Source organism: Glandiceps talaboti, chromosome 11, assembly GCF_964340395.1.
Source record: "Glandiceps talaboti chromosome 11, keGlaTala1.1, whole genome shotgun sequence".
Classification (NCBI taxonomy): domain Eukaryota; kingdom Metazoa; phylum Hemichordata; class Enteropneusta; family Spengelidae; genus Glandiceps; species Glandiceps talaboti.
This window is the reverse complement of record NC_135559.1, coordinates 11,688,974-11,704,871: the sequence shown is the minus strand read 5'-3', so window position 1 is coordinate 11,704,871 and position 15,898 is coordinate 11,688,974. Positions and strand designations below refer to the sequence as shown.

Genomic DNA, 15,898 nt, shown 5'->3' with positions numbered 1-15,898 from the left:
TGTGATACAAATGCTTACAACTTATGAACAGTAGTATCCCTTTTTGGAATTACTTGAATTAAATTAATACATCCAGAATGTCTTCTGTTACTTCTTTACAACTCATAAATCTAATGAAATTAGAACTTAATACTCAAGTTAATATTCTATCTGTATAAATTCTCATCCCATTTACACTTAAATTACAATGTCCATTTTTTGAATAAATGTTTTCTAAATTGAATATTTGACAAAACGAAATTAGGAAATGGATATTTTCATTACATTATAACTCTCGGCGTATTCAAATTGATTTCACATTTTTAACAATATTTCAGAATTAAAGAATACCCAATCTGATTAAAATCTGATGTGGTGAAAACGAATACATGCCTTTATTTACCTCTATTTCCAACGATTTGTGTGGGTTTTTTTTTGTTCCAGGTTATCGCCGCCTTCCCTAACCCTAACGGTGGGAAGGTGGCGATCACCTGGAACAAAACAAATGACACAAAACCATGGAAATTGAGGTGAATAAAGACATAACTGCATTCACCACATCAGATTGAAGAATATCAATATCAGTTCCTAAAATTCTAATTACTTGTATATTTTATTTATTTCATAAGCGTCCAATTTAGACTAGCCAACCCTAGAGAAAACTACCCAACCTTGTCAATGTATTTATTTCTTTTTCATACCTGGCTTATTAGTTTAATGGGTTTGTTGAAAGGCCTCTTTTTAATTTCCTTTTAAACTGTCCAAAAGCCATATGATTATTTCCAGTGTAAGTGTACACCGAGTTTAGTGAACTCTGTAAATACAACATTACATCATGTGGTCGTATGAATTCGCTGTAATATACACTCTCTCCAATGATGTTTTTTTTTTGTAATGGGGGATATGAAGTAGGTAAAATCTACCTGCCTTCATATGGCTTTTAATCAGGGTTCCACTTCATCATGTTTGCAATATTGAAGCCTGTAATCATTGCCATCTTCTTGTATAAAAGGAACAAGGCTTTGTAGCAGACAAAGCTATACAGTTATTTTAGTCAACTTTCGTCCTAAATATTGAAAACATACTAGTTACAACTGAAGTACCTCAACTTTGTACCTGGTTTAAAATAAAATTGACCTCTGTATGGCTGAAAAATAACCACTGACAGACAGACTGATACATGTACAGACATACAAACAGATTGACTGCATATACCTAGAGCACTAGAGTGTCTCAACTTTGAACCAGGTTTAAATGAAACTCTGGCTAAAAAAACCAACAACTATAAATGTACAGATGCATGTACAGACATGCAAACAGATGGACTTCATTCATAGACCTAGAGCACTATAGGTGGCTCAACTTTGTACCAAGTTTAAATGAAATTGACCTGTGCATGGCCAAGAAATGCCTGCATATAGATGTATACACACAGAGATGCACACATGGATGGATGAACAAGTACATTTTGTCCATTCCTATAACCCCTCAAACTGGTGTACGTTACAGCTAGCAGTGGAAATTACCTTCAAATGTGGTACATTTCTAATACTGAAGTGTGCTAAAACCTTCAGGAAATCTGTACAAAAAAGCTTAGATTTCTAACTAGTGTTGCACCTACACATAAGCTAGCCAAGTAGTAACTAATCATTCCAATGAATTCCATGGGGTCCACATACAGGGTGAAGGAACTCCAAGGAATCTAATACACAGATTAGTTGCTCGGCAACATCTAAGCAATCATTTTTTTAGGAAACTGCACTTGTATATGCTCATTGTGCCCAAAACATTAGATAACCACTTTCAAGGAAACTCAAAATATAGTTTATATTAATTAGTATTTTTACAATCAGAATTGACAAAAAGGTTCCATTTTTTTCAGCAAATTCTCTTTCCTGAACATTTCCTTCTGAAACACCTGGACAAGACAACAGAATGTTGGATAGTGATGACTTCATCTATAAAGTGACTGCATGATGTGACAACTGAAGTAGGTTCAAGGAGTCTGATTGTGTGCATTCATGGAAACGCTTGACAACATTGAATGGTTTTTGACACTACAGCCAGTCTTCATAGGACATGACTCATTGATTTTATGACTGGTACAGAAACCATCGCTCTGTTGGACAAAGTGTACAGTACATTCTGTATCTGTTGGACAAAGCGTACAGTACATTCTGTGTCTATGAGCCAGTGTTGGACAATGTTTAAGATATTCTGTGTCTGTTGAACAAAGTGAACTGATTCTGTGTCTGTTGGACAATAGAATAGGTTCTACATTGTATACTTTAAGTCTAGTTTCTATACAGTAACGTTACCATTTATGATCTCCACCCACAGTTAGAAACCATGTTTGCATCCATGATCCAGACTCTGTATTCACATACCCTATACCCTTTTATCGAACAACTGCTGATTTCTATCCTATACTTTTCCTATCCACAAAGTGTCTGCATGCATACATTTGCGTGTATGCAAGTATGGAAATGGAAGTGTGTGTGGCTGAACATCTGCAAATATACATAATTATGCAGGTGCGAAGAGGGAATACTTTTTCAGTTGTTGCTACATCTTGTGATATGTATATTCAGTAGTTAATTAGCATATGAGCAGCTTTCATATCATATATCAAAGATGTTTAAATCCTACATGAATTACAGCATATCCAAGTGATCGATATTATTATATGTAGCTTTATTAATTCCTTCATTTTCCACTTAATAGACATCTATGTGTTGATGTTTTCAAAGTTACAATTGCATTTTTCCTATTGAATGTTTTCAACAATATCTTAAATTTTCCCACTGAATGTTTTCAATGTTATCATTTTCTCCTTGCATTTAACGTTTTCAATGTTACAATTTTTTCCTCTTTCCCACTGAACGGTTTTAATGATATATTTTTTTCTCACTAAACGTGTTCCGGACTACCATTTTCTCTTTCCCACTGAACAGTTTTAATGATATCTTACTTTTTCCCACTGAACATATTCCGGACAACCATTTCCTCTTTCCCATTTGAATGCTTCAAACGCTAGCTACCGTAATCCCTTTCCCAATGCACATTTTCAACGCTGCCATTATTCCTTTCCCACTGAATAAACCTTTAAACATCAAGCTGACCTATTTGACACCGCATTTAGTACAAGAATTGCTTTTGAGGAAATACAATACTTGACGACATTCTCATAAAAAATGTGATACAATGACGAAAAGAAAGCAATCAATACCACCATCCTATGCATTCTGTTTAGTAACTAATAAAAGATTTAATGAAAATTGCTACAAAAAATAGGAGTGGCATTCAGATCTAAAGAAATTTTTAAGTAAAAATATTGACATGGACTGATTAAGTCATTAATAATTTATTGTGCACAAAATAAACAGAAGCGTGCCGCAGGAATATAGAATGACAATAATGTAGATAATGCATAAATTTTGATGCTTGTAAATACAGATTAATAAAGTATTTGAATTAAAGCGAATTAAAAATAGAATCTATAAATTCTCCAGAAATAATTTTAAAATTTCCCAAAATGAAACAATGCATAGATTCCATGGTAATTCCGAGTCAGAGATTCGGATAATTCTACTAGTGCGATGAGAATATACCGTACGGTTGTATAAACCACACACACAGAATGGTTCACCAACAAACCAACATGTGGGTCAATGATCTCAATTTCACACTGCAATTTAGGCTTCTTGAATTTTCTATGACCCTGAGGTATTAATCACTTGTTATTACAAGAGAGAAGCCTGAAGGATGATTTAAGGATATTACTCATCCTGAATCAAGCCTTTGTGATGACTGTACATACTACAGTATACATGTGAGCTGCCTCTGAGCATTCTGATTGACAACTTCACCCAATATCTCCATTTTCGCAAGCCAAAGCTGTTATTGTGCGTCTTAGACGGTGCCATAAAAGAGGCTGTGGTTTATGACGCTGAATATCTCCTGAAATTCTCTCTGTTAAACTTTAAGGCCGACAATATTATATTACATCCATCATTATATACGCTTACAATTTAAATACTCTGTATGTTATATAAACTGTTTTGTAATTTATCTTAAATGAAAACTAATTTGCATATATATCACACAAGTTCATATTAAATCAAACAAATCTGCATATGTATCACACAAGTTCATATATATATATATATATATATATATATATATATATATATATATCAAATCAAAACAAACTAATTTGCATATATACTACACTAGTTCACACATCTTCATGGTGTAAGTGTAATACTGATTGTAATAAATATATTTTCATAAATAATCAAGAACTTGTCATTTTTTCTAAAATTTTGACCATTTTGTGACTTAAATTAAAAGGTCCGTTACTTTCTCTACATAATATCACAATTGTATTATCACCACATCAAACATGGCAGTGTGCCAAACCAATGTAAATAAGTCAACCTTTTTTTTTTTGTAGAAAGTAAAACCTGCAAATGGGACTGATCTAAATGCTTCGTCATCTACTGTATGTATTTAATGTCTTGCTAGACTCCTTGAGTCTCCATACACACAAGCTGACATCATGTATTCTTTACAGAGACTTTGAGATCACTATATCAAATCATTGTACTGTAATTTCCTTGGCATATACGACATGGAGATTATCTGAATGCGTGTCACTCATTCCTTGACTAGACGTGTATTGGGTCGTAAGTATGGTTGGAGAGGTTGGGAGTATTTGGAGGTTTAGATAAAATACTTACAGCAATGGTTTAAACCTATACGCTAAGTCTTTGCTAGATTTCACAACGCCTGTAAGCGCGAGCTTTAGAATGAATATTTTGTATTTCTGTTTCACCAATGTTTGGCATAAAGCTATGTGAAAGTTTCTGCTAGACCTTGAAACCCGGAATGAATACATATTGTATTTCTGTCTGTTGGACTGATGATATTTGACATACATATATTTTGTAGACTGTGTGGAAACATGCAATGGAACATGAACATGGTTGGAGAGGTTGTGAGTTGTACTTGCGAGTATTTGGAGATTCAAAAAAATACAGTTTGACCTAAAGCTATACCAGTCTTTGTTAGATCTTAGAATCCTGTAAGAGTGAGCTTTAGCATTAATATTTTGTATTTCTGTTGCAGCAATGTTTGATGTAAAAGCTACAGAAAATCTTTGCTACATTGTAATTTTACAATCTATGTTAAGAGTAGGTAGACGAGTTGACATTTTGATATCGATATTTTCTAGCAAACAAGTTTGCAGGATTTGCTTTTTGGACCAAAACACTTAAGAATTTTTAAATCAGAACTGCAGAATATAATTAAGTATTTTGTATTGCTTTTTGCAGCGAAGTTTGACCTAGACTGTGCAAAAGTGTTTGCTATGGTTTTGGGACCCCATTTCTGTTACAGCAATAGAGAAAAATACATAACTATACTCAATAGTCATTTGTAGTCAGTGACGTAAATAAGATCTATGTTAGGGAGTCTGATCCTCCTTCCTATTCCTATCCCTAACATAACCCTAACCTTTGAACTCCCTAGCTTATATAAGATTGATATCTCTTAAACAATCAGTCCACCTTTCTTCAGTCGTACATTTGACCTTGGTTATATAATGTCTTTGACCTGTTTCAGTATCCATGTAACAACACCTTGAATCTATTACATATTACGTCATTGTCAATTCAGTCAAAAATTTTGAAGATAAGCTAAAAATTATGAGGGGGAAACTTAACTAAATGTGACATACTTTCAACAGTTCAAAACAAACACTGGTAAGAGATAACAGAAAACTCAGGTAGATTTGACATATTTATCAAACATAACAAAAATACTATTAGGAGACCAAACGAGAGCAAAATATATTTATACCGATAGTTACAGTTATAGAAACAGTTATATTACTAAATTTTTTGAGGTTGTGAAACAAATCACAAAATTTCATAAATAAAAAATACTATTCCCTTTAGTTAAAATCAATGTTAAACATTAAATCTTTTTCTTTTTTATTTTATGATTACATCACAGACATTTGGTATCTTTTGTTGTTGTCATCTGGCTATTTATTATAAAATAATATTACAGGAGAAATGAAGTGATCTTGGTGTTTCACTCATGATGTTTGCACGTGCATGCACACACACACACACACACGCACACACACACGCACACACACACACACGCGCGCGCACACACACACACACACACACAAATTCCCAACACACAGATTCTCAACACACAGACAGACATACAGACAGACAGACACACAGACACAGACACAGACACAGACACACACACACACACACACACACACACACACACACACTTCAACTTTAAAATAAACAATCACTTGGGGATGCAGAAGCAGACAAGTTATCGTGTTGATAATCAGTTGTTAAAGCAAACAATTGCAGCCATTAAAATCATCAAGTCCATGTGTAACTTTTTCAGCAGAAGCCCGTTTCTACTGCACTGTGAAAGAATAGCAATGCTTATCAGTGTTCAATGTGATTGGGCAAAGGATCCTCCTGTTTGTTGTGCCTCTGTTATTGTTTACACTGTTAGTCTAGAATTGAATTGTGTCTATCTTTATATCAAAAACATCATATTCAGTGTGAGTAAACCACCAAGACAATCTAATTCCTCCTGTAAATCTCAAATTACTTGTATTCAAATACACACTGACAGTGGACTTTCAGGAAGAAATTCATCTTACATAATAATCGACATATTAGCATAATTACTGTACTTGTCACAGGCAATATAAATCTAAGTAGCACTACTATAATTACATAATTCTGTGCTTAAGTTAATAATACTACACAAAAATATTCAACTTACACCACACCACGTATTACATGAAGAAATTGCAAACATCCAGACAGGAATAGCACACATAAGAAGGAAGCAGGGTAATTATTTTACAAGTAATGGTGACGAATTAGAAAAATATTGTAATGATTAAAATTTGGGAATACGATATTTACAGTAAGGGGGAAACTTGTACAACATTCCTACCCAAACAAACATCTTAAAAGCACAACATGTAATATTTATATTAATATTTTGGTGATATTTTGTTCACAGGGTCATCAGACTTCCATGTTTATAGTTATGACGGATCAGTTTCTATTTTTATAAATTCTGGTCATACCAGACGTAAAATTGACGTGAAGACATGAAAGCTGTTATCAGATCCCTCCTGGTAGATGACAGCTGAGCAGGTGGCGATGGTGGTGGCGATGATAACGATGATGATGATGATGACAAAGCTAATGAGATCTCAGCATTACATATCACTATCAATATGTATTTAATTAACACTACCTTACAATAATAACAGTCTGATACATACACTCTCGAAATGGATCACAAATAACATTTTCTGGGTCAATGGTTTGACAAGAAAACGTACACACCTGAATAAAATTTGGTTGCGCTAGACACGAATACTGAATCATTTATACGTTTTATGAACCTGTTTATATATATATAAAAAAATACTCTTCAGAATGAAATTGGAATGAACTTGTGTGGAGAATGGAAAGCTTAGTTGACTGAAACCTGTTCTACTTTTTTTAGAGTCAGCACTAATCTGAAACTAGGTCTGCTTCAAAAACATTAGCAGCATGGCATGGCAAGTGTTGATAGTCTCTGAGTCATACAAAAGGACAGCTTATAAAAAAAGGAACCTGACCTTGAACACCACACGATTTACTTTGTCTGGACAATACAACCCTACCTCATCTGGATACTGTGTGAAGAACTCATGCATATACTGACAAACGCTCTTCATACCACTAGCAGTCAGGTCCTCCGTGAATTCACACACCGTCGGTAATTACCCACAATTGTAGACGGTAAACTGTTTAAACAGACTGCGTGCGTGTGTATGTATGTGTGTGTGAGCTGTCTGCTATGCTATGCTATGACATGACAATGTGTACGGTATTATCATACCAGGCAGTTCAATCTACTATCATATTCAAAACAGACAACTCCTCTTCATCATCATTACAAATGCAAGCTGTAGATTGATTGATAAATGGATGGGTCCGAAGATGATATCCCTCGACACTAAACATCCAATCACAAACCAGATTACAACATAACCTTTGGACCACACTTTCTCATCATCAATTACCACATTAACCCCGACTTTAAAGATCTGCAAAGTGGCAAAATCGACAGACTATATTTTGCAAAAGTGGCAAATTCGACAGACTTAATTTTGCACCACAAAAGTGGCAGGAGAGACATTCTTAAATTTGCCATTCACAACACATCCACCCCGATATATATATAGCTATAAATAACAGATTTCTAATATCTGCCGTCAGATCGAAAAAAAATTTGTCAGCAATTTCCTCTTGACGAATCCCGTCGTCAATTTCACACTTCACGCTCTATATTAGGATTACATCAATTAATATGCAACGTTGTCAACAGACAGACATATGTAAGGAGGACGTCTTCCCCCTATCAAAACACTCATTGTCATAAATTATGCAGGTTATTCAAATCTATCACTGATAATGTTTAGCATCCAATATCGAAATTCATATAATTAAAACCAAATTTATGCAAAAACATTATTCTTTTCTCTAATTTGCTCCAATTAAAATAGAATTTCATAAATTATGCAAATATTCAAATCTACCAATGATCATATTCAGCATCCAATATCAAAATTCATATAAAAGAAAATGAAAGTTACACAAAAAAGCATAATTTTTTCCTGTAATATACTCCGATCATAATATTTCAAATTACGCATATACCCTATGGCATTTAACTTCAAATATCAATTTTCATGCAAAAAACATCCTTCTCTCCCCCTCTATGGCAAATTTTGTTCTGAATTCTCTCATCCCTGTAATTCAATATATAATGGTACAACCCTATTGTCTTCTCTGTTTAATTGGACAATCTGATTACCAAGTAGGGATATTAAAATAATCTGTCTTAGAAGTTGATGCCAGCCCAGTTTGAAGTGTATACAAGTATCCTCCAGCCAATAGTTTATAATATCCACATTGAAATGCAAGAAGCAGAGTAGTATTATATTGTATTGCCTAAGGTCTTATCCTTTGCATTATCAAAGGCAAATATATATTACAATCAGCCATTTCTAGTTTTGTTCTTTGATGAAATTCTACCCCTCACTCATTGAGTACTACAATTAGAAATATTGAACAATTAAATATTAAAACAGTCTGTTTCGTGCATGTAATTACTTTTTGCTTTTATGAAATTGTACGTACTACAAGTCAATGAACCTCTTGAAGTACATTCTAATTTCAACTAGTTGACACAGATCACACAACTTCATTGTCTAATCATAGTTTGACTTTTATGAAATTGTAAACTTCAGTCACTGCATTCCTTGAAGTATCGGAAATATTACATTTACATGGAACCATTTCTACAATTATATATTTTACTATTATAGGATTGCCCACTGAATATAAACTGCACTACTTGGAGTACTGCAGTAGAAATATTTACTTCTATGAAATTGTATATTTTAGTATATAAACTGCACTACTTGGAATATTGCAGTAGAAATATTTACTTCTATGAAATTGTATATTTTAGTATATAAACTGCACCACTTGAAGTACTGCAGTAGAAATATTAACTTCAATGAAATTTAATGTATACTCTGACTAGAAACTGCACTACTTGAAGTACTGCAGTAGAAATATTGAACAACTAGATATTACAAGGTTCCATTTCTACAATTATAATATTCATTTCAATGAAATTACACATCTGAATCACTGTACTTCTTGAAGAACATTTTAGCAGTGAAGTTGTGAGATAAATATCAAACAACGGCAGATCACAAGTGTTCCATTTTTATAAATATACACTTTTATGAAACTGTATCTTCAGTCCCTTCACTTCTTGAAGTACATTACATATTAGTAAAACAAATACTAAATAACCCAATGGTCCAGTTCTGAAAGCAGATGTCTCTACCTCTCTGAAATTGTATACTTCAGTCACTGCACTTTTTCAAGTATTGTCATTTAGCAACATAAATATTTAAGAAATATAAATTATAATGCTATTTCTATGATTATATTTTTTACTTGGACAAAATACTATCATTATATGTTTTCAAGTACATTGCACTTGTATGAGAAATTTTGAACAACTATCTACATGTATATGTATAATTATAAAATGGTCCATTTCTGAAATTACATTTTTTATTTCTAATCTGTACTAGTAATACATTGTCATTGTACTAGTTACAGGAATATTTAGGAAATATACATTATAACTGTAAATTTCTACGATTACATTATTACATCTATGAAATTGGAATTGTTTGTAATATTTTAAGTACTGTACCAGTAAGAGAAAATATTGAACAACTAAAATTTATAAAACGGTCCATTTCTGAAATAACATTTTTTTTTTACCTGTAACAAACAACTACAAAATACACAACTGTTACATATCTGAGTGTTATTAATTATACCATATGATATTTATATACCTGTAATAGTTCTTTATTCTGAAAAAAATACCACCTGCCAATATGTCACGTGTTTGAACAGTCCAGTCAGGGGTATTTGCATTCGCATACTGTCTGTAACTGCCAGCAAAATACAATAAATTGACTCAGCTCTCCTGAGTTACAACATTAATTTATTTTCCTATCCATGGTCTGTGTTAACTTTACACGCAATCTTCAATTCATAAGAATCAATCTAGTTTTCATTTTGAGGCTGAAGTCTACTGGAGGACAGAAACAACAAACTCACATACAATCAATAGGTATTCTTGAAAGGGGTATGTTTCATTCCCCGGTCATTACATTAGTGTTATCTATATAAAGATCCCACAGAATCACCATTTTGTTCTGGATCAACTTTTTTCAATATTTCTGAGTCACTGCCAAACAACTGTAAAATCTCAAACCTAAATTTTACACCTAATCTGAAGTGACACAATGACAGATCTGACTTCAAAGCGCTTCAGATCTTTGCAAAACATTGTTCCAAAATAAAGTTTGATAATATTTGATGTACTCAGGTTAAAAACTAAAACTGCCTCTCTCAATTCAAACATTCCGGTGTTGTCAATACTACACATTCAATTTCAACCCCCTTCTTTACGAATATCTTATCAATATGATTAAAGTATTAAAGTTTGACTTCTGCATTTACTGGAGTACTTAAACAACAAACTCACATAATATCCAACCGAGTGTGACTTGCCCTCTCAACTGTGTGTATGATACTTCACTTCTATGATGATATTTAATTCTCTACCACTTCTGTTTTATTTAGCATTCCCTACCAGTAATATTATGTCTCACAACCAGTTATTAACTTTATAAGTTATCAACAATAAAGACTATATTAGAAACATAAATACGAACGTGAAACCTTTGGACTCGCATAATTAAAATACTATGTCATTTTTATACATGTACAAACACATACATCATACACACTGTCCCAAGTTAGTACATTTCACAATATGTAACTTTCTCACTAACATTGAATCTAGACAACCTGTGCAAACAGAACGACTTCCAAATGTTACATTAAGTTTTTGTTTGAGTGTCTTTTGAAGCAGGTAGTAATATGTAGGCAAATATTTGTAACGTAAAACGTGTGGTATGTCTATGGTTACAAGGCTGCACAGTGGGAACTAAACCGTTCAGTCACACCCTCTCAAGAGACTGTCTGTCCGCCATAGTTCTATTCTACACAGCTTTATTCCAAAACCCCTGAACATAGTTCAGATCCCTCAAAAAAAGAAGAGATTAGACAACAACCATTGAGAGATAACAAAAGGATAGAGGACTTTCTCCTTTCATGAAGTGGCCCCGAAACTGCTTTGTCAGTCACCAACTTGTTGTTTTCTACCTCTATATTGAATGGTAGGGCATGGTACACTGTTCTACTAAACAATGGAGTAAAGTCCAAACACTTCACAATGGCGGCTGAATACAAGCAAAACATGAGATCCACTGCACACCTACCTCGGGCTCTGTACCCTCTTTGAACTTCTTGGGAGGTTTTTTTGTCGACCTGAAACAGCTGAAAAACTGTGACATGGTGGTACTAGTATTGTAGGTGACTTTTTTATCAGATCTCACCACATCTGCATATTTCAGTTGCTGAACCCACTTGACAGGGCGGCAATTAAAGCAAATACCTTGGTTGGAGGAGGTCAGTCCTGTGACAAAGATGGATTTGCTGATAGTGGCAGGTGACCCAGTGGATTGATAAATATGGGTGATAAAAAAAATCCAATGTGTACACAGTAGTTTTAGGAGTGGTTACAGTTATCCAATGTTACAACTTTAGACTGCTGCACACACAACACACCTTCTGTAAATCACCAAGGTTTTATAGTCGTCCCACAGCACAAAAACCGAGATATATTCACACAGCTTCCAAACCGAACAACTCTTTACACCAGGTTTTTTCACTTTGCCTTGGAGCTAAACTAGCTGCCTAATAGTACTAATATATCACGGCAGAAATTTCAAAGTTCACTGCATACGACCCTGCGACCTTTGCCCTAGAACGTCTGCCTCTGACAGTCTCACTTTGGTCACCAAACTTCCGGTGATTGACACACACACACACACACACTGTGTGCTACCAGTACCACCACAGACTCTTAACAGGAGAGATCAACTTCAAAGTTGTCAGTGCCACAGGGCGTCAGGAGAGAGAGAGAGAGGAAGGTCAAATGAGTTCACAGTCCCTATGGTGTTACACTGTCAGTCTTTGTTCGCTACAGACTGGATAAAGTTACCAAACAACCCAATTACACTCATTGACCAATTACCCTGTTGACTTTCTAAACAATTCCACATGTAATCACTGGACACTATCAATTAGACAGGTTACCAAGTTCAATGTCACTGCCATTGATATTTAAACGATCTCTAAATAACACCCCTGACATCATCTCTACATGGACCATGCTACTTTACTATGCCCACGGTTTCAGTGAAATTCAAACCACTGATATCTCTGCATGGATTGAAAACGACAGTTCACCCCTAGCTGAACTCTACAAAGTCAATTAAAAATTGCCAAATTCCGTTCACCTTTTGGTGAAATCTCCAATTTCCGTTCAAATATATGTGCTCAGGTACTTGATGACTTTTTTTATCCCTAGAAACCGTAGCAGTTCTGTAAAACGTGTTTTGTTTTATTCCATGTCTAAAAAAACAGATGGTGATGTGAACTCTCAGTTGTTTATCAAACTGTAAGTCTTACCTGGAGAGATCAATGAACTGCTAAAAAAAAGGAAGACGCCAGCTTAGAAGTAAAAGTGCAAATGTGAAGTATTAATGATCTGAGTGTTTATAGTCTAAGGTCAGACATCTGAACTCAACTGAACTTTCATGGTTATGAAAGTGATAAACAACCTAACTCGTTGAACTTTAGATGGACCTTTCCTGTAAACTACCCCCTCTAGTGTCAGAATAAAGTAATGATGGACAAGTCTTTTAAACTCAAGTGACCTTTTTTGATTATGAAACTAATAAACTAGGTAACTGTATTTAGAAGGACTTTTCCTGTAAACTACCTCCTCTAGTGTCAGGATAAAGGAATGAAGGAGAAGTCTTACTCAGGTGACCTTTCTTGGTTATGAAACTGATAAACAACATAACTTGTTGAACTTTAGATGGACCTTTCCTGTAAACTACCCCCTCTAGTGTCAGGATAATGTAGTGATGGAAAAGTCATTTAAACTCAAACGACCTTTCTTGGTTATGAAACTGACAAACAAGTTAACTGTATTTAGAAGGACCTTTCCTGTAAAGAGCCCCCTCTAGTGTCAGGATACAGTAGTGATAGAATAGAACCTTGGAAGTAATGAGACACCTTAGACAACAGATATTAACTAGTTTGAAATTCAGAACAAGACTCGCTGACTTACAACAGTCCCATGTTATTTTTCATATCTTTTTTTTTTCTCTAAGTTGTTGCACCAGTGTTATATATTCTGTATGGTATTATTGGTAAATCATTTTAATTATTGATATTTTGTGCTAAAAGAACAGTAGCCTTGGAAACAGATTCTGGTGGCAAAATAAATTCAAAAAATTGACAGGAAACATCTGGTACGCACATTCAACATTGAAAATAGTAATTGTAAGACCCTTTTACACTGAAGTTAGCCGGCCTGTTGAAATACTTCAAATAAACAGGAATTTTATTTTTAACAAAATTTGACCAATGTTTATTTCTTGTTTGCGCAAATCACTCTCCTGTTACATTTAATGCCGACTAGTGACTGACAGTGAGTAACTTGATCAATACACAATGTGTGTGTCTTGAATCTAAACTAGACTGCCTGCCTATAAACATGGTCAACACATGTTACTTATAACGACTTTTCACTTCCCTCCTTGTAACTCCTCCAACATGTGCTAAAGTCGACAAGAATATGGTATTAAACTGGAAAAAAAAAAACTTGAGTACTTCCCCATGTTTCACTGAAATCGCAAGTAATTACAGGCGATGTAAAATGATGAAATTACTCTTCAGAACGCATAGCTGATGATAATGTCTCTATTTCATAGAATGGAAGTCCCCTTTAAAAATTCAAATATAAATTGTCTCTCTATGAATACACACTCAAATATAAAAAACCAAACATATATTTTGATCTCAAACAATTCATTCCACACAATAAAATTTTCCATTTGAAAGATTTCTTGATCCACATTGACGACACAAAATTCCTTAACTAAAAGCAATCACTCCAAATTCCATACACAATTTGTCAATTCTCCAATTAGCAGTAAGCCTCAATAGAAAAAACAATACATTTTATTTTCTGATTGACATTAGAGTGTTGCATGAATGCCTACATTTAAGGCAACAAAGCCATTAAAAAGAGTTAACTAGAACACAGTCCTTAGCGAAAGATCTCTCTTCTTTAGGTCCATTTTTTTTCCTTTTGTAACTGAGGAATTCCTTTCCTTACGGCCAATCTCCTCAGGGGGTTATTTGATCCTTAGTTTGCCAAAATACAAAACAATGTTCTCTTTATTGACACAACACACACCTGTTGTTTCACCTGTTTTTTCTAGTCAATGAGAGGGTAAGCTGACCCTATTTCTGCACAATGGTACAGCCCAAACCAAAGAAAACAATGCCAATGAGCCATACTATTGGGTTAGGAGAGGTGGTCAGGTAAATGGTTGTATTACTACCCTACTTTCACATTCTACATAATTCACCTACAATAGAAATATTCAGTTTACTTTACTAGTTAATTTTATACAAGCCATGGATATTTTTTGATTAATAGTGAAACCTGTTGGTATACATCTATATAAAAGACAGATGTCATATCATGATTACAAGGAAAAAATAGTTCCGGATTTTCTGAAACTATCAAGTTATGAAGTATGCCTATTTGTCTCCTTATAAAAACATAGCCCTGCCTTGACCTCATAGCATTATAAGCATTCTCAAACCAATTTCCACTTATTTTGACACAGAGCCAAAAACATTGCCATTTTCAGACGTTGAGGGCAGTCTACTCTCATTTTGCTGAAGCTTATCGCATCCCTTCAGGACATGCTTGGCTGGCCTTTGTTATCGACAACATTGTTAATCCAAGCAAAGCCAGCAAGATAATAGATGAATCTTTCCTTCAAGGTGAACATAGTGGTCAACAAATACCCAGCTGTGGAAAGTTACTGATCTGTGCTTGACTCAAGGGCTTTACATGTATTGTTAGTCTATATCGGTATCTATTTAAAAGCTTTACGGAATGGCAGTGTTGCCATAACATTGAGTGAAAGAGACATAACATGATGAAAAGGTGAAGACATGGCAGACATCTCTTGGCAATATCTCAAGCACTCCCATTTCTCTCTGTCGAATTATGCGAATTCCAAATCATGGAAAAAGTTGTGAGCTGA

At 34.3% G+C, this 15,898-nt stretch overlaps 1 protein-coding gene across 6 annotated transcripts in view; it reads right to left on the bottom strand.

Moving 5' to 3' along the window:
* The window catches only part of LOC144442254 (disks large homolog 1-like), a 190,330-nt gene that overhangs the window by 77,938 nt on the left and 96,494 nt on the right, over positions 1–15,898 (bottom strand). The window contains exon 1 of one of the 6 annotated variants that reach the window (XM_078131545.1): positions 11,978–12,501. The exons of 4 other annotated variants lie outside the window; for them this stretch is intronic. In XM_078131545.1, coding sequence (XP_077987671.1) covers positions 11,978–12,052 — 75 coding nt within the window. In that variant the 5' untranslated portion in view covers positions 12,053–12,501. Of the gene's footprint in view, positions 1–7,711; positions 7,799–11,977; positions 12,502–15,898 lie in introns of those variants that run through there. One more of the 6 variants, XM_078131544.1, reaches the window with a different exon arrangement.